This window comes from Gaeumannomyces tritici, assembly GCF_000145635.1.
Source record: "Gaeumannomyces tritici R3-111a-1 unplaced genomic scaffold supercont2.4, whole genome shotgun sequence".
Lineage (NCBI taxonomy): Eukaryota > Fungi > Ascomycota > Sordariomycetes > Magnaporthales > Magnaporthaceae > Gaeumannomyces > Gaeumannomyces tritici.
The window spans coordinates 3,213,306-3,230,821 of NW_008804548.1; the positions used below are offsets into that span (position 1 = coordinate 3,213,306).

Below are 17,516 nucleotides of genomic sequence, written 5' to 3' on the forward strand. Positions count from 1 at the left end.
TAGGGGAGAGCGGACGGGATCCCGTATATTCCAGTGGGTATGGTCGTATGTGTCAGTCCTTGCATGTCACTCAACACAAATACCCACTTGCGGATTCCATGGCCTAGGGGAAGTGATACCAGAGCACAGCACCCAGACCCCGTCGATCGGGAGAAGCGCGATATGAGCTTTTGGAATCACGTGCCCGGCCATAATCGGAGTAGATAAGAAGCTCTGTTGTATATATAACCAGAGGAGGGGGGGGAGAAAAGGGTGGTCCGTTCGAGGATGAGGCCGAGTTCAACAGGCGGGGGCCTCCAGGTCGCCGACGACCCGGCCCGGGCCGGCCACGCGGTGTGCTTCACCCATGCCGGGCTCAACGCCGGCAACGTGCTGCTCGACTACGTCCTGCTGCAGGACGGCACGCGCGGCTGGACGATCACCGGCATCGTCGACTGGGAGATTTCGGGATTCTTCCCAAAATACTGGGAGTTTACCAAGTGTTTATTCGAGCAGTACAAGCCCACGTCACTGGTGGTCAACGACCTTTTTCGCGCCGCCTTCCGGGGGCAATGACGAGTATGGCAGGGAGTACCAGCTAGAGCAGGAGTGTTGGTTCCAGGGTGCTGGGTGCCCCGCTGGCTCGGTGGTTTGCTAAAAATACGGGGGCGACAACATCGTAAAACGCCGCGCTGGTTCGGGTCGGGCCGGATCACCGTCGGCCGGGTCCGGGCCGTGCCCCTCCCCGGCGACGGACCTTGGGCGCCATCGCCGAAGGGGGCCGAGGTAGCTCGGGGTCGGGGCTAGCGGCGGGGAATCTTTTTGGTGGAGATCTGAGGGGCGTCGTCGTCGTCGTCATCGTCATTATCGGTGCTATAATAAGGTATGGGGCAGGGTATATAAGTCTGGACAGAAGGATGGCGTGCGTGTGGTTCGTATTGGGGGGGAGCAAGGTTGGTGGTGGGTTGCATAATAACGAGCCTTTGATATACGTCGAGGTAGGGGGCGCGTGACAGGGAAGAGATTTTTTTTTCATGCCCTTTCTGCCCTTTTTTTTTGCTTATTCCATTCTTGCTCCGTTTCAGCTCCCTTGCCCGCTTGCCTGCCGCCAGGGGCCTGCCACGTCGCCTCTGCCCGATGGGGAGGCTGACAGCCAAGGCCGCCTCGCCGACGAGTCTCGAGTCAGGTCGATGGGATGGGGGTGGTGGGTTGGCTTTGCCGCTCCCACCCGGCAGGGTGTTCATCTTGAAGTCTTGGTAGACTCATCGCATATCACAAGGTTCGCCAGCCAATCTTATTATTTTGCATTTCTTCTATTTTCTCACTGCGGGGGCCAAATGCGCAGACACCCGCTATTCCCACGCCACCTCTCTCTCTCTCTCTCGGTCGTATGTAAAGGCGACTCGGCTGAAGAAAAGATGGAAAAGCAAAAAGAAACGAAAAAAAAAACTGGATATTGCGTACGTATCAAACCCTCGCGTATACCGGGCAGCCATGCATACCCACCTAGGTAACCAGGTATACCACCCATATACGAGTGTCGTGCCCAGGGCGCACACGCATGGCGCCGGCCGGACGGAACGACTAGGCCGACTGGGGGTGGGGGGGATGTGGTGAGGTGGGCCCAGCTACTATTCCACGACAGCCGCTGGTGACGGATGGCACAGCATCTGGCCTCCTGCCTCCGCTGGTAGTCGCCGACTCACAAGAATACCCGACCACGAGAGGGAAGGCCCAGGTCTCGGACCATGGTCTTGATGTGGTAACACAACTCGTGTAGCCACCGTCATGCTGTTCAACCTCAGCTTGCCCCCCAAAAAGAAATGTCCGGAAAGAACATGCAGGCAGGGTGGGAGGGGTGTCTGGACATTCAGGTATGCGCCAAGGACGTGTGCAGACGAAAGAGGACAAGGAACAGGCGGGAAGGGAACAGGCCAGGCATGGTTGCACAGCCTCAAGACGACCTAAACAATGGCCATCATAGTTGTTACCCTTCTCATCGCCTCTTGGGCGTGTATGCATGTCTTTCGCCGTGAACAACAACAGCCCCGCAACATTTTGCCAAGTCTTGGCCTTTCCAGCTCGTGGAAAAAGCAAAGAGCGGCACAGATCCGGGCAAGATTGCACTCACATGGTTCAAGAAGAAGAAAACTTCTATTCAAAAAAACTGTCGCAACAGCAGGTGGCTAGCTAGTTGATGGCCAAAGCATTGCCAAGTGCCGGCCCAGCCAACCTGGACTGGGCTGGCGTGCTCACCTGTGTGGAGCGTAAAATCTGAGTGGTGTTCTCGTGGCGTCTCCGAAGAGACCGCCGTGGTATCGTATCCGTCCATGCCCCCGTTGCATCGTCGTACAATCCAGTCCCGTCTGGCTGTTGGCATGAGATGCCAAAATGAGATCCAACAAGGTGTGCAACCGCCTCCTACCGTCGTCCAGAAATAAACAAGTGCTTTTGGCGTATGTCGTGATATGTATCTTCGTAAATCAATCCCCCGTAACAGTAGTGACCATGTCTCATGTCTCAAATCTGGTTGTGCATGATCGCCTTGATCGGAAATCTGACTCACATGCCGCCCCCTGAACCGCCCTGCTGACCTCCAAAGAAGAAACCTTCAAAGAGGTCCACCTGCTGGCCGCCGTCGTTGAAGTCGTGGTGCATGCCCTCCCACCCGAGGCCGAACCCAAGGTCCATCTGCGTATCAGGGCCGGTCATCCCGGGTATACCTGCGGCGACGAGGTCCTGTGGCGCCGCTGCCGCAAGTCCCTGCATGAAGTCCATGCCTTGCATCTCTGCAAAGTTCAGCGCACCCGGTGTGAATGCCGGCGCAGACTGAGGCGCCTGTTGCGGGTGCTGATGCCGCCGCCTCTGCTGTTGCTGCTGGTAGTTCTCCATATTACCCACAGACCTGGTTGTCCGTGACGTTGCCGAGCCGGGCGAGTTGACCAGGACTGCAGCCGAGCCCGATGGCGATGCGGATGCGTGCTGCTGCAGTTGTTGTTGTGGTTGCTGCTGCTGCTGCTGCTGCTGCTGCTGCACAAACACGGGCGATGGGAGTACCCCTGGGTCCGTCACAGCCGTCGAGTCAGGTGATGCCGCAGCATCGGACCCGCTGGCCGTGCTGCGTGGTGGTGGTGGTGGCGGCGGCGGCGCGGCCATGGATTGCATCAGCATAAGGTCTGGGTCCGTCTTGACCTCTCCAGGATGGCGGAACTGCGGGATGCCGTGCGTCTGGAGCGGGGGCGATGCGTTGGCGGGGAAGCCAATCGAGGAGGCGCCCTGTTCCAATGAGCGCTGGGGGCGTGGCATCTGGTGGTGGCTTCTTGCTGACGCCGACGACTCGCTCTGTGCCGCCCAGTCCGATCCTTTGTTTGCAACCTCTGAGCTGTGTCTGGAGCTGTGATTCTGATGGTGATGCCTATGCCCCCTGGCCGGCGCCATGGCAGCCGCCCCGAACCCGCCTGTCGAGGCTGCCATCTTTATAGTCGCCTTCGCAGTTCTATCAAAGGCATCCTTGCATGATTCTGCAGGTGGGCACTTGTCGCTCAGATCGGTGAAGACAGAGTTTGCGGCCAGGATGGTGAAGTCCACCTCATCCATCGTCTTTAGGTGCAGCGCGTTGTGTCGTTGTCAGCATACAGCACATGTCGCGGTGGGCCCTTGAGAGAGGTAGACATACCAGTCGACTCCGCACAATGGGCGAGTGCCAGATGGCGTAGAGGTACGATATCCCGGCCATGAACATGTGGTGGGTGGCGAGGTACGTGTAGTTGACGACGCCGGCCACGTGCAGGGTGCGGTAGAGCCGGAGTATCTTCTGCCCGGCCTCGGCAACCTTGAGATAGACGCGGTCCTCGTCCTCGCGCAGCTCGCCGCTGTACACGTTGGGGCTGTTAATCTCCTTGGAGATGTGGTATTCGCCCTCAAACATGGCCGGGACGCTGAGACTCTGCCGGTAGAGCATGATGATGGCCTGCCAGTAGTTGAGGTCCAGGAAGTCCGTCGAGAAGTCAACCCCGGTGCGCTCCTGCCTGGGCGCCGATTGCTTCCAGTCGTAGAGCCGCCTGTCGATATCGATGCGCCATGACCGGAACGTTTCGTGACGCACCAGGAACGGCGACGGCAGATCCGTGTGCATGTAGGGATTGTCGCGGTTCTGCCCCTGAGCTCGCACCAGCTGGGCCTGCTGGAACTGCAGCACTTGCAGGATCTCAGACTGCAACAGTCTGAGCCGGAAGTAATGCTCACCCACAAGCTTTGAGCTCGGCTCGATCCGCTCGGGAGGGGGCTCGACGAAGCCGTTCTGCGTGATAAACTCGTCCTCGAGGAGCGACGGGAACTCGGTCGTGATTATCTGGTCCGAGATACCGAACGGCCGCCCAACGCACATGCTCACCAGCCTGTCTAGCGAGTACGTGCACCACCACAGCCTGCGCCTGAGGTCCCGCACGTACTCCCGACGTCCACGCTCGCGCCCTGCCAGCTCATCTCCATCGCCTTCACCCTCGCCGAGGCCTGCATGGGGGTCCTTGCCATCTTCGAAATGAAGTCCGAGATCTATGGCCAGTCGGATGGCGACACCAATGATGTACCACAGGCCCGGAGGAACCGGTCTCAGAAGCGCAAAGTTTGCCAGCAAAAGCACCGCCTGGAGCTCCTCCAGGCCGCCGCCGCTAGTGCTGAGACAAGCCTCGAGGTGGATGATGGCGCTGGCGTGGTACTCCTCGGGTTGAGACTGCTTAGAGCCGTCGGCCGTTTCGCCAGGGGCCGACCGGGTCGACGCCTTCTTCGAGTCGGCCAGTATTATGCCACCGCCGATGGCAAAGACCATGTTGAGCATGTACTGCTCCTTGGGCGTGCGCTGTCGCCCCTCCTCGTAGGCTCTCTCAAACATCTCCATAAAGTCGTTGCGGTGAAGGACGGGTATCTGGGGGTTCGCGTGCTGGAAATACAGGTTGACCAGCCGAAGGCCCAGCTGCTTGTCAGGAAACGTGGCGGGGTGGATGGTCGGTTTGGTGTGCAGGCCAAAAAAGGAGTCCCTCATCGAGGTTGCGGGTTGCTGGCCCGACGAACTCGCGGGCGAGGGCCGATACGGCTTGACGCCACCCTTGTCTGAGCTAGACTTTTGGTCCGAGACGGACGATTGCACGGCTGCAAAGACGATGCGCGCGAACGAAACGCCAGCGGTCGAGCCCAGGTAGCGCGGGTTAGACGCCCCGGGGACGGCCGTCTTGGAAACGAGCCTCTGCAGCCCCGATGGCCCGTCGCCGTTGCCCTGCGAGCCGGGGCCGGCGTTGCTTATCCCCGTAGACACGGCGGCGGCGGCTTCATAGGCGTCAGGCTGGCTCCGACGGGCAGCGTCCCCGGGCGAGCCACCAGCACTCGACCCGTTCGCCGACACGCGAGAGCAGGGCTTGAGATCGCTGGCATCAGGAACGGGGATGTTGTTTGCTTGCAGGAGAGCCTCGAGCTGCTCGATGCGCGTCTCGAGGTAGAAGACGTAGCTCCGGGGGATCTCCTTCTTGGTGATGGGGTCGTAGCCGACACAGGACGTGTTGGCCTTTGCGCAGCTGAGACAGCTGGGCAGCCTCTGGTCGCAGCGGTTCTTGCGCAGGCGACAGCGGTTGCAGGCGCTCACGTTGCGGAAGTTGCTGCTCTGTCCCACCTTCATGCTCGCGGCTGGGCCGGCGGCCGCCAGCTCGTCCTGGGCGCGGAAGCCCTCGCTGGACGGCGAGACGGGGCCGCCGGCGGCCGACACTGAGGCCGAAGCGGACGCCGGGGGCGAATCCTTAGTGTCGGACGGCGAGGACGGGCGGCGCCGTTTGGCCGGGTGTTGCCGGGGCGAGGGCGGCGCGTGCGCGTGCGCATTGTGCGCCTGCGCCTGCGACTGCTGGGGAGGCGGCGCCGGCAACATGGTGAATTCGGGGCAGCGCTATTCGACTAGGCTAGCTGTGCAAGTCGTCGCTCTCCTGGTCGGCAGCGGGAACGCACGCGCTCCGTCCGGTCCAGGCGGGCTCGCGAGCGGCACCGCGATGAGGAACGAGAAGCTAGAGAAAAAAAAGTTCTCCACTTGCTCCGAACCCGAGACCAGCCGGAAAACGGGCCGGCGGCAGTGTCGGGTATTGATGGGCTACACTGGACCTGGCGAATGCGAATGTGGGGTGGTTGGATGGACTAGGGCAATCAGGGCGACCAGGGAGCTGTCAAAAGGGGCGGTTGGGGCTAGCGAGAGCAACCTTGGACGTCAAGCGTCTGAAGGGAGCAGCGGCCGCTCTCGGGTGCTGCTGCTGTGACTGTGAGGTGGTATAGTGCGGGTAGGGATGGGACGGACGGTGACTGCCGCCGCAGCATTGGAGAGGCGCCTTTTTTCGTCTTCTCCCCTTGCACTCGGACGGATAAGAAAAAAAAACCAGTCCAAATCAGAACGGCGGCGGCGCAAACGCTAAACGAACGGGAAACGGCACACCGCAGCAGCAGTCAGGAAGAGCCGAGGATAAGACAGACAGGGCGGGCGGCTGGCGGCAAATCCAATTTCTCAAATCGCCAGCACCACCAGCAGCAGCAGCAGCAGCAGCAGCCTGGCCCAAGCTCTCTCGTCTCTTTCGCTGGCTTCGTCTCCGCGCGCTGGGGCGTGTTTTCGGTCCCATCGATGTCCCGCACGGGAGCTCGGGGCACCCCTGCTTCTTTGCTTTTTCCCCTTTGCTAATCCCTCCCAGCAGAGAGGGCGTCCAATTGAGGGTGAAGAATGGCGCTGTGCGATGGACAATGGGACAATACGGGCGTGCGGTATGGCCTGGCTCCTCGTCTGGTTTTTTTTGGGGGGGGATGCGTGTGGCCGGCTAGGTCAGAAGCAGAAGCGGAGATGCCGCGCGCGTTGGGAGGGGAAAGCCTCGTTGCAGGGGGCGAGCAATAAAGAGAGGGAGATATGGGGCAGGGTAAGACAAGCAGGGGTCGAGCTAGATCCTTGGGCAGAACTTTTGGTTAGGGTGGAAGCCGAGGAAGGGCTCAAATCTCACGGCGCGCAAAAACCCACGCCAACCTCTATTGTCTCGTGCGGATTTAATGCAGGTAGGTGATAATATATCTGGTCCTGAGTTGTGATGGTGGCTTTGTCATTCGCGACAGCAAAGAGAAAAGGACCACAGAAAAAAAGGGAGGCTAAAAAGCTGGGGCAGGGCGCTCCTTCTCCGCGACGACGGAACTGATCGGCTGCCCGATGCCACCTGCCCGCTCTCAGCTGTCCCAACCCAGCCAGCCCTGGCAGTGCCCTCATCCACTCATGATGCCTGGATAAGAGGTGGTTGGCGAATGAGGGGCCACGCCTGCCATCGCAAATGGGTCCCGGCTCCCCGTCCGGCATCTTTGACAAGAAACCCACCCGCGGGCTGGTAAAAAAAAATGCGGCCGAATGGCGAATGGCGGCAGCCAGGCCGGTCAGGGTCTGAATCGCGCGTCTGAACCAACCAGAGCGAAAGAATGGGAGCAAAGGCCGCCATCTTGAACCATGTCCCAAGAGACCGCAAATCTCGTGTCGTTTGGTCCTTTTTTTTTTTGCGGCTAATTTTAGGAATGGTACGCTCCCTTCCCCCGCCATCCATGGGTTCGACATGGCTTTTAGCTCGCTGATCCAAGCAAGGTACGCCGCCTCCAATCTTCCACACCCCCAGTTACCCCCCAACTGCCGCCTGCGTCTCAGCAGCAGCAGCTATCGCCGAAAGGGGATGCGACCGACGCGACCGAGGCAACGGAGCCGCCTGCCCGGTGGGAGCCGGAAAGCCGGACGTGGGGGTTTTAGAGCCTATAGTATTTTAACCTTTGGACGACCCTCGCTCACATTAGCTGCATACGCCAAAACAACCTTCGAGCGCCGCCGACAAGTGCATAAGTGCCGTGAGGGACGTGGGAGGGCCAAACAGGACATGCCGCTTGGATACGTACATAAAAAAGGCCATGTAGGACATCCTTCCACGTGGCTTCCTTTATGCCAAGTTCAGATGCGGATGCGTACCTAGGTATGTATGCACAACCGGCCAGACCGCCCAACCAACGCCCCGGTTTACTCGCAGGAACCCGTGTCCACCGACAAACGGCTCACACGGCCGGCGATACGACGATACGGCGATACGGTGAAAAATATAAACAAAAAAAAAAGACACGCCAACAATCGACTATCCCCGCCAATGCCGAGACCGGTCAGGTTAGGAGTTGCTAACTGTGCCGTGTTCAGCAGATGGAAGTGGTGTACCGGGTTCCGTAGCACGATGTAACCAATGTGGCCAGGCGATGGAGGATATAGCGTTATTGTAATGCAAAACTAGACCAAGGTATGGGAGACGTGACAATCATGAGAAAGGAAGAGCGTTTGGTAAGAACATAAAAGCCCGTTCAAGGTCCAAGTACATAACATCTTCCCAAGCCATCCATGGCGCAAAAATACAAGGGGGAAGATTATTGATAAAAAATAGTAAAAAAGATGACAATAGGAAAACAAAATCTGGGGGGGTATCCATCCTGTTTTTTGTCTTTCTTGCTGGGGTGGTGGCCTAGAGGCCTCGCGAGCCACAAATGGCTTCGGTTCGTCTAAAACGAGTAAGATGGGGGAGCTAGGCGTCGCGGAGGGCAGGCTCAAGGGAGCTAACACCGAGCGAGCCGCGCGGAACAGAAGAACAAGGGTAACGATAACAGAGAAAAAAAGGAAACAGGACAAGCAAAAGGAAACAAGGTATCTCGAACGCGGAAAAAAAAAGAAAAAAATACGACAAGCAACAGGGATAGGAGAAGTACAAAACCCAAGAAACCCTTTCTTTCCCAACTACCAGAAAATGCCCTTGAAATGTGTCCGAGCCCAGCTCTTTACGTATGCACAGTACTCCATCTTTCCCAAGTAAAAAAAAAAAGAAAATGATGAAGAGACGAGGGGGGTGGAAGAAACACAAACAGAGAGGAAGGAAGTGACAAAACCCGAAGCTAAAGTGAGCCCAAAAGAGGATAGCGAGGATGGGGAGACACATCAGCCGCACCCGCCCGGATCGGATCCAGGGTGTGAAATCGGAAGACGGCCCAAACGAGAAAAAGCAGGAAGGCCTAACAGGGAAAAAAGCAAAAGTGCGTTGATGGTGGCGTGGTAGTGAATGCTTGCTCCTGCTTTTTTTGGCTCCCCCGCGGTTGCGTTCCGTTGCCAGGCTTTTTGGTTGCGCCAAGTGGGCCGCGCGCCGCCGGGTGGGAAGCCGCGTGTGGCGCCGAAATGAGGATTGTCCCCCCAAAAGAGTCTCTGCGGTCTGTGGAGTCGAGGCCAAGCGGAAAAGCAGAAAGGGCGTCACACGAGCCAGCCAAGCCAGCAGGGGAAAAAAAAAAAGCAGACCCACGTCCATGGAGACAGGCATCGTTAGCCGAGCTCGCCGGCTCCAGAGCTAAATGCGCATGAATGCGGAAAAAGGGAAAGTCGCTAGGCGTGTGGGGAACCAGGTGAGAAATATCCGAAAGTGCCGGTTCTCTCTCTCTCTCTCTCTCTCCCGCTAGCTAGCTAGCTCGTTCAGCAACGCCTATCCGACTCTAGCTCGTCATCGTCGTTGTCGTCGTCCAGCAGGGGCGCGGACTCGACGTCGGTCGGCTTCTTCTCGTCCATGCGGCCGGGGACCTCGGTGATCTGGAGGCTGATGAAGGCGCCCGCGATGGTGACGACGCCGCTGCACCACCAGGGCAGGCCCGAGAAGCCCGTCTTGAGGCCGGCGGCGTAGAGCATGCCCGAGATGGTGGGGCCGAAGGCGCGCGACAGGCTGGCCGTCGAGGCGGCGACGCCGTTGATGGTGCCGAGCGAGAGTGACGTCGGGGCCGAGTTGGTCAGCAGGATGGCGTTGCTCGGGTACGCCATGGTCGAGTAGGTGCACTTCCACACGATGGCGACGAAGATGCCGATGGCGCGCAGGTAGTTCTCCTCGGGGAGCAGCACGATGTAGGGCGTCAGGAGGTACAGCATGAAGTACGACAGCGCCAGGAACTGGAACAGCCGGAGCGGGCCCATCTTGCGCACCGCCCAGGGGAAGAGGACCATGGTCGAGAGCATGGCGTAGCCGCCCTGGACCGACATGACAATTCCGACCGTCGTCGTCTTGTAGCCGAACCCGTCCGAGAACTTGAAGGGGAGGTGGATCGGCTGGTTCTGCGGTTCCGTGCTGAGGAAGACGGGCAGGAGCTGATCGTACGTCATGGTGTGGCTGCGGCAAGTCATTGTCAGCGTGTCGGCCTCGCAATAGAGTGCGGGGGACTATCAGGAGGGTGTGGGTTCGTGGCAAGGGTTTGGTAAGGTGCGCTCTTACAAGGCCAGGATGCCATATGACACGATGTTGAGCACCACGGGCCGGGTGAAAATGGTGCCGGCTGGTGCTCTCGGCAGCGGCGGGGCCGAGATGGGCGGCAGATCGAGGGCTTCGGGCAGGTCGCGGGCAACAAGCTGGGGAGAGTTCTCGTTCGTCTGGTAGCCGGGCAGGAACTCGGTCGTGTCCATAAGGAGCGGCTGGGAATCGCCCTTTCCGGTGGTCGAGACGCGTCTCTCACGATTCCAGGGCAGCAGGCCAAGCAGGTACTTGCCAAGCTCAACGCCGCGGTCCCTGTTGAGCCTCTTCTCCTCGTGGGTCTCCTCGAGGAACAGGATTCCGATGATCACCCCGAGGAAGACGGCAATGGCGCTGAACAGGTTCGGGAGCAGGTACGGGAACTTCTCCCAGATGCTGCCCCGGGGGAACAGGCTCGGGAGCGTTTCGCATGGCTCGGCCAGCGCTCCACCAATGATTGGTCCAATGATCGACCTGTTTCCGCGTGTAAGCCCGAGTTCCGGAAAATGGCAAAACGGGCTCCGCGTCCCAACGTGGCCAGGGCTGGCAACTTACCCAAGACACCACACAATTGGCATGATGGTGTATGCGCGGGCTGTAAAATGGCATCTCGTTAGACCCGAAGCTCACGAGATTTTACGGGGCAGTCCAAGTGTTCCGAAACTTACGTTGATGCTCCTTGACTTTGACCAGCTCAGCCACCGTGGTCTGCAAGACACCAATGTTTCTGCCAAACAAGACACTGTCAGTCTCGGTTCTCCAAAGGGAGGCCGAATCGAGCGTGGCATCAACTCACCCGTTGAGCAGACCGCTGAGAGCCCTAGCGAGGAGCGCAACCCAGAGGTTGGGGGAGAAGCCGAAGATTAGCACGCTCAGCGCGGTGCCCGCGAGACCGCTGAGCAGGACGGGTTTCCTGCCGATCTTGTCGCTTAACCTTCCCCAGAGCACACCCGTGGAGAACTCGGCTAATGTGAATGCCGAGGTGACCATGCCGGCGTAGAGGGCGATCTGGCTTTTGTCGTCGGTCACCTGGAATTTCTCCACCATCTTGTAGATGTAGGGGAAGATGCCCATGAACGCAATCGGTTCACATATCCGACAGAGAGCTTGATGGTTGGTTGGGTGTCAGCCCCGAGAGTCCTGCGACGCAAGTGGTTGAGGCCGATCACGTACCGAGAACAAACATCTGTCTTGTGGGAAAGGGTGGGAGATTCCTCGACCTGGGGGAGGCAGCGCCCCGCCCCAATGGGCCACTTCTCCTCGACATGGTGAAGTGAAGGACAACGACTTCTTGCTGGTTCTGATTTCGATACGTCCCCTGACAACCACCCGGACAGCGGCTAGGTGGAGTGGACGCCGGTGAGGGTAGAGCAGAGCGGAAGAGGACGACGAGGTACGATGTGGGAGGAGGTCCAGCGGACGAGAGGGTGAGAAAGAATAAGAGGGAACGAGCAAGCTTGATACTACAGCGTTGGATGTCTGTGAGTCTGCACTTGGCGAGGATGGATTGAGGGTTTGTTCACAGGCGCCGCCTTGGAGGCTAAGGAGACTAAGATAATATCCTTCTCGAAGGGAGTGGGTGCTCGGCCGCTTAAGAAGGGTTCCACGAGGTGTCCGAGCAAGGAGGCGTGCCGAGTTGATTTATTATAGGTGGGGAGTGCGAGACGGCCGTGTGGAACGGTCAGAGAGCGCTCGGTGGGTAGGGAGGGAAGCAGGGCTTGTGATCACCACAAGCACGTAACATGCGCACCCGGGGTGGGCAAACAAGGCCAACCAAACGCGAGGTGATGTAACAACCAACAAGCACCCGGTAGGCAAAAAAACAAAGGCTCCGAACAAGCGGGAGATACGGTGACGCCCTATGACCTGGCCCCTGGTTGTTGCGCAAAACGGAGGGAGACGGTGAAGGAGGCCAAGGGGCACGAAGCGGAGACAGAGGTGTGTGCAAGCGAGAGGGCTATTAGTGCGTGACGGTTGTTCCCCATGCAGAAGTCGACAGGGCGGGACGTGGAGGTATGGGACGGACTGTCAGGAGGGCAGGAGCTGTATAAAATGCTATTGGCCGGAAGGGAGTGGGAGAGAGAGGAGGGTAGGTGTTTTAAGCAGGGCCATACCTGCTTTCTTTTTATTGGAGTGAAACGGCGGTGGCCAGCAGCGTCCTTGCCAAAAGGAATAAATGCACATAGGGAACAAAACAATAAAATAGATAAAAAGAACAGACATGTCCGCGGAGAATAAAAATTCAATCGAAAAAAGACACCGCGATAATTAGAACGAGCGGGACAGACGGGGAAAACGGAAAATCGAAAAATCGAAAAAATACAATAAAATCCAGGCCAGCCAGGCTGATCCTTTGACGAGGTCTGCTAGGTTGTTCCAAGCTGCAGAGCGAACAAGCTGCTTGGGAGGCAGATCTGCATGGGGCGGCTCTCACACAAACGGCACACCCCCCCCCCTGGCCCAGCCCTGGCACTAGGGGGGCCCACCGCCCAGTCGTGGTACTTGGAGCCAGGCGCCCCGCACAGTCTGTAGATCGCCGCCCGGCACTATGCGACCTGGGCCTTTCCGGACATCTGGGACCGACAATCTGACAGCGCCAGAGAGCTGTCTCCGACCCCGGCCGGGGGACGCAGGCCCGAGCCCGGTTTGTTGGAACCTGGGCTTGCGGTGATGGTGGTGGCGGTGGCAGCAGCTCGAGGATTGCGAAGGGGGGGTAGCAAGTGGGAGCGCACGCGTGCTGCTGCTGCTGCTGCTTGCTGGCCAGCAGTACATACATGCCACTTTGGGCTTGGCTGGGCTGGCTGGGCTGGCTGGGCGGGCACGCACACGACGCACGACGAGAGAAGAGCTGGAACAGATGCCGTGTCGCTCGTTTCGTGGATAACAACACGCTTGCCTGGTTGTAGGTTGGCGAAACTAAGCGTTAGCCCTCGTCATTTTCCTTCCCCCCCCCCTTCTCTTCGGCTCCCATTCCTCTATTCTCCTTTCTGCTCTCGGGCGACTTTGACTTTTCGCCTTCTCCCTTCTTGTCCATTGTTATGAACGCCACCCCCATCCCTCGGGCAAACGCTCCACAGCCGGCCCAACGAGAAGGGCCGCCTCTGCTGTACGCTCCCGTTGGACATAGCGCCATGTACGACGCGGGCATAATAATCCCTTCATCGCTCGCTCGCTGCCACGCCCTGCCGCACCCATGTCGCATCCGGCCGGCGTCTCCCTAGCCTGCCTTCTTTGCTGTGGCATCGCCCCTCGACGGCGGCGGCCTCGGGGCCCAAGGCCATGTTTCCGCGTGCACAACCGTGGTAGCCAGATTGGAGTTCTACCCAGTGTTAACCGCCGCGCCACGACGAAAAAAAAAAAAGGGCGGGGAATCAAAAGACAGGGCATGGGTCTGGGAGAGACGACAAAAAAACATGATAACGGTCCACCAGGGAGAAGAAGCCTGTCGAAAATGTGAGGAGTCTTTGCCCCTGTGCAACATTTGGAAACCAAAAAGCGGAACCTCGCCAACGCTCCATTTCCTTCTCGAACTTTTCGGCGGTCGGGTTAAAACCCGCCCACATCGCCGAACGGGGATCCTCGTATATGGTCATATTTATCATTCCTTTTTGGTCTTGCTTTTTTTTTTTTTTGTCAAATCACCTGTTTGTTTTGTCCCTCTTTCCCACCTGTTGCTGCCCTTGTGGTGGACCGAGCGGATAAGCACTGGGGCCCAGAGGCAGGGAAGGGGCTCGAGAAAACGGTCAGGCGGTGAGGCACGGAAGTCGCAAGAAGTGGGCACAGCGGGCGCCAGGTGAGATAGCAACTACCGCCTCGCTGGCAGTCGGCGGGGAAGCGAGGGCGGACAAGCAGTCCTGACTGGCAGCCCGCGAGGCGACTGCCCTGCCTGAAACCCCGAAAATGTCGGTTGGGACACGTAAACGCCCGCCCACGCACGCGCCCGTGATGAGGTAGCCGGCCACAAAGGCGACCGCGGCGGATGGCAGCATGCATTCCCTCTTTTTTTTTTTCTTCTCTCTCTCTCTCTTGTTGTTGTTTGCGACAGATACCAAAGCAGAGTAAAAACAAGCCCCCCCCCCATGCCCTCTTTGCTGGCCTCCCCAATCGCGATGCGCCATGAGCCCTTAGCCGTGGATGCGTTGGGGCTGTGCGGCGCTCGTGTCACCGTCCAGCCTGCCGAGCGGGCGTTGATCCTTGGGAAAATCTGCCTTCGGTGCGCCCCGTCCAGCAAAGGCGGGCGAAAATAGACCTCACCGACCCCTCCCCGGCAGCGGCAGCGATGACTGTTACGCCAAATCCAGCGCAGCGGCAGCAGCAGCAGCAAGTAAGGTAATGGCTCGGCCAGTAGAAGCAGGCAACGTGTCGGGCCAGCCAGCCCAACCCACCTATCTGCAAACAAAGAAAAACAAACGAAAAAAGAGGAAGAAAAAAAGAAAAGAAAGAAGAACACACACAGAAAGAAAAAAAAGCCCTCATCCAACAGATCGATCTCCAAGTCCGGACGCGACCGGCCGACGGTTTTCCTCGGCTCTAGGCAAATTTTGAAATTGTGGCTATATCCGTCGGTTGGCCGGCCGTGGGGCTATTTCCAGCAGATGGTAGCTGCTGAAAATCAAACAGTGGGTGGTTGAAATGCCGTCACATCACTTTGTGCGCCAAGCCAGGCGCCTCCTGCGACCAAATCGCCGCGTGCAGCGCAGTACAGCGTAGTGTGTGCATCCGGTTGTGGTCCGCCAGCCGAGTCGCCGGATTATATCATGCTGCAACTACCGAAAAGCCTCAATCCGCACCCATGATCCGAAGGGCTGGCCAACGCCTTGCGCCTGACTGTATTTTGTATGCTGTGCTTGCCGCTTTTCCGACCAGGCGTTGGTTGGGATGAGTGTTGCCTGTTCCCTTTCGGTTTGCGTATTTTATTTATCTATTCCTTCCTTTCCTCTTTCGCTTCCCCCCTCCATCTCATCATCCCCTCCTCACCTTGTTTTTTCTACTGCGTGTGCTTTCGCGAAATGTTTCTTTTCTTTTTTTCTTTCCTCCCCGATTGCCTCAAATGAACTTATAACCCTTGGTTACCGCCCGAACCGGGGAAATCCCTGGCGGCTCCACGTCTGGCTCGCAATGGAACCTCCTATCTTGGTGCCCGGCCTGAAATTTGCTTCCCCGTTGCTACTCTGAAAGTTTGATACGACGAATATTGAGTCGCAGGCGGCAAGTCAGTCCCTGTCCCCGACACCACGTGCAGGCTCTTTGGGGACGCCGGCATGAAGCCCTGCGAGTGACGTCGGTTGCTTTTCTCTCGGGGCTTTTCTCAATCGGTCTGACAGTGTCTTCTGGTCGGCGGTGGGGGTGGACGTGGGCATGGGCGTGGGCTTCCCAAAGCCCACCCCGGAGAGATCGGACCGCTCACCACTTGCGGTGTGCCCGCTTGGACACAGTAATCTCTGTTCCACAAATCATGCCGGCTGTCGAAATCCCCGGTCCCGCCATCGTGCGCGCGCCCACGCATGGAAATTGCCGCCTTATCTCCTTCTGTGGGACCCATTGTCAGCCTCAACCCACCAGTCGCTCCAAAGGGGAGGGAGGGCAGGTCCGATCTCGCCGGAGCAGAGTGCCGTCGCGCCCTGGGGGGGAGATAGCAGGGCGGATAAGGCAACCAGGGGAGATGCACCGAACACTTCTAGCAGTTCCAAGCCAAGTGGCCGCCCCCCCGCACCAGTGATAGGGGCAGCTGCGTGGGCTGCCCAACCCACACACCCGCTAAGACACTTGCTCGCTGAAACCTATCGCCGCCGCCGTCAATCGTACGATTCAGGAATCGCGGCCGGCTGATCCAACGAGGGACTAAGCTCCAAGCTAGGCCGGTACCTACCTAGAAACCTGATGTGGCTGAGAGCTGGGCTGGCGAGCCGGATTTCCCGGCTGCCTTTCGGAGCGCGCTCGTTGGGCGTTGGTGCGCTGACATGCTTCCCTCGCCCACGGTACTTACTGTACCACTGTACGCGGGTCTGTCGTCACCCAGGCAAGCGCGTATGCATGCCGCCATTCGTCTTGCCAGAAAATCACGGGGGCCCGAGGCGTGGGGTGTCCGAGGCGTGGGTGTGTGGGCACAAGATGGGGGGGAGGGCATGTCAAATCGGATGATCTGGTTTTCTTTCCAAAACCCGCGCCTGTCATGGCGGGAGTCAAAAAGGCGGTCACAGGTTGGTCACGAGTTGAGAAAAAGACAAACGCTCTCTTTGGGGTAGAGAGAACCAACCTTGCTCCTATCCGACACTGACGTGTGGGGCTGACCGGGTCCTCGATCAGGGAGTGCCCTTGGACGCCCGCCTCGATTTCCATGTGGAGCAGGGCCCAGGCTCGTGGGTCTGGGGTTTGCTCTCGGGCGCGTCCTTGGAAATCGACCAATGCCGAAGCGGTAATCTACACAGTTGCAGCACTGTGCCGGCGCACACCGACCGCCGGCTGGGACACCGCTTTTGCCATGACGCAGACAGATACGGTCAGGTGACGGAGCGCGATTCTTTCTTTTTTTCCTGTTTTCTTTTCTTTTTTTCCGCGCCTTTTTATTTATTTATTTTTCGACTCCTCCTTGGCCCGTCGGGCTCCCAGGTCCGCCCTGACATGCTGCGGCGCCTGTCATTTGACGACGCCCTCGATCCAGTCCGTCCGTCCCATCTCCCCCAAACAGGCTATCCCGGGCCTGTTCGTCCAAGTCCGTCGTCCAGTGAGTGACCCGAGCCCCTTTGCCCTGGACTGACCCAGCGCTGCACCCCGCGTTCTGCTCGGTCTTGTTCCAGATGGTCCGGATGGGAATTTGCAAGACCACGATCGGGAAGCCTAGAGCGCGCGCCATGGCGATTCCCAAGCAAGACACGGATGTTGAGCAGATTTTGGTGCCGCCCGCGCTCGAGGTTGGGGGTGGCGAGATTGATAGTTGCAGGGCGTGTGTGATGCAGCCCGCAGCCGTTCGTGCGCTGCAATCGTCGCGTGACATGGCTGTTTTGCAGTTGGGGAGGGTGGTTGAAATTGCAAGGAGGCTCCCCCAAGACCTTCCAAATGGAGATTTCCCAATCTGTTGATTGGTCTCCCGGACTTCTGCTCGTGGATTTCGCGGCCACCACTAATGTTTATTTTATTTTTACCTGCTATTCTGCGCGCATCCTCTAGGGCTGGTGATCGAATAAGGGGCCTTGCCTGCCGCGGCCGGGC

At 58.6% G+C, this 17,516-nt stretch overlaps 5 protein-coding genes across 5 annotated transcripts; 2 read left to right on the top strand and 3 right to left on the bottom strand.

The window, feature by feature from the left end:
• Nucleotides 1-267: 267 nt before the first annotated feature.
• On the top strand, nt 268-637 carry GGTG_08485 (hypothetical protein; the record flags this gene model as incomplete). The annotated part of the gene is given in 2 exon segments (XM_009226325.1): nt 268-479; nt 496-637. 2 exon segments carry the CDS (start codon nt 268-270, stop codon nt 635-637), a joined length of 354 nt encoding a protein of 117 aa, XP_009224589.1.
• Nucleotides 638-2,109: 1,472 nt separating this feature from the next.
• On the bottom strand, nt 2,110-6,562 carry GGTG_08486 (fungal specific transcription factor domain-containing protein). Its single transcript, XM_009226326.1, has 2 exons — nt 3,656-6,562; nt 2,110-3,579 (listed from the first exon to the last, which is right to left on the bottom strand). Exons 1-2 carry the CDS (start codon nt 5,888-5,890, stop codon nt 2,542-2,544), a joined length of 3,273 nt encoding a protein of 1,090 aa, XP_009224590.1. The 5' UTR covers nt 5,891-6,562; the 3' UTR covers nt 2,110-2,541.
• Nucleotides 6,563-7,583: 1,021 nt separating this feature from the next.
• Nucleotides 7,584-7,988, top strand: GGTG_08487 (hypothetical protein; the record flags this gene model as incomplete). The annotated part of the gene is made up of 2 exons (XM_009226327.1): nt 7,584-7,612; nt 7,673-7,988. 2 exons carry the CDS (start codon nt 7,584-7,586, stop codon nt 7,986-7,988), a joined length of 345 nt encoding a protein of 114 aa, XP_009224591.1.
• An 874-nt stretch (nt 7,989-8,862) lies between these two features.
• GGTG_08488 (hypothetical protein) lies at nt 8,863-11,905 on the bottom strand. The gene is made up of 6 exons (XM_009226328.1): nt 11,481-11,905; nt 11,104-11,413; nt 10,976-11,034; nt 10,863-10,902; nt 10,293-10,781; nt 8,863-10,190 (listed from the first exon to the last, which is right to left on the bottom strand). Exons 1-6 carry the CDS (start codon nt 11,572-11,574, stop codon nt 9,509-9,511), a joined length of 1,674 nt encoding a protein of 557 aa, XP_009224592.1. The 5' UTR covers nt 11,575-11,905; the 3' UTR covers nt 8,863-9,508.
• Nucleotides 11,906-16,746: 4,841 nt separating this feature from the next.
• On the bottom strand, nt 16,747-17,160 carry GGTG_08489 (hypothetical protein; the record flags this gene model as incomplete). Its single annotated transcript, XM_009226329.1, has 2 exons — nt 16,747-17,007; nt 17,066-17,160. The coding sequence occupies 2 exons, from the start codon at nt 17,158-17,160 to the stop codon at nt 16,944-16,946; spliced, it is 159 nt and encodes a 52-aa protein (XP_009224593.1). The 3' UTR covers nt 16,747-16,943.
• Between the last annotated feature and the right edge of the window lie 356 nt (nt 17,161-17,516).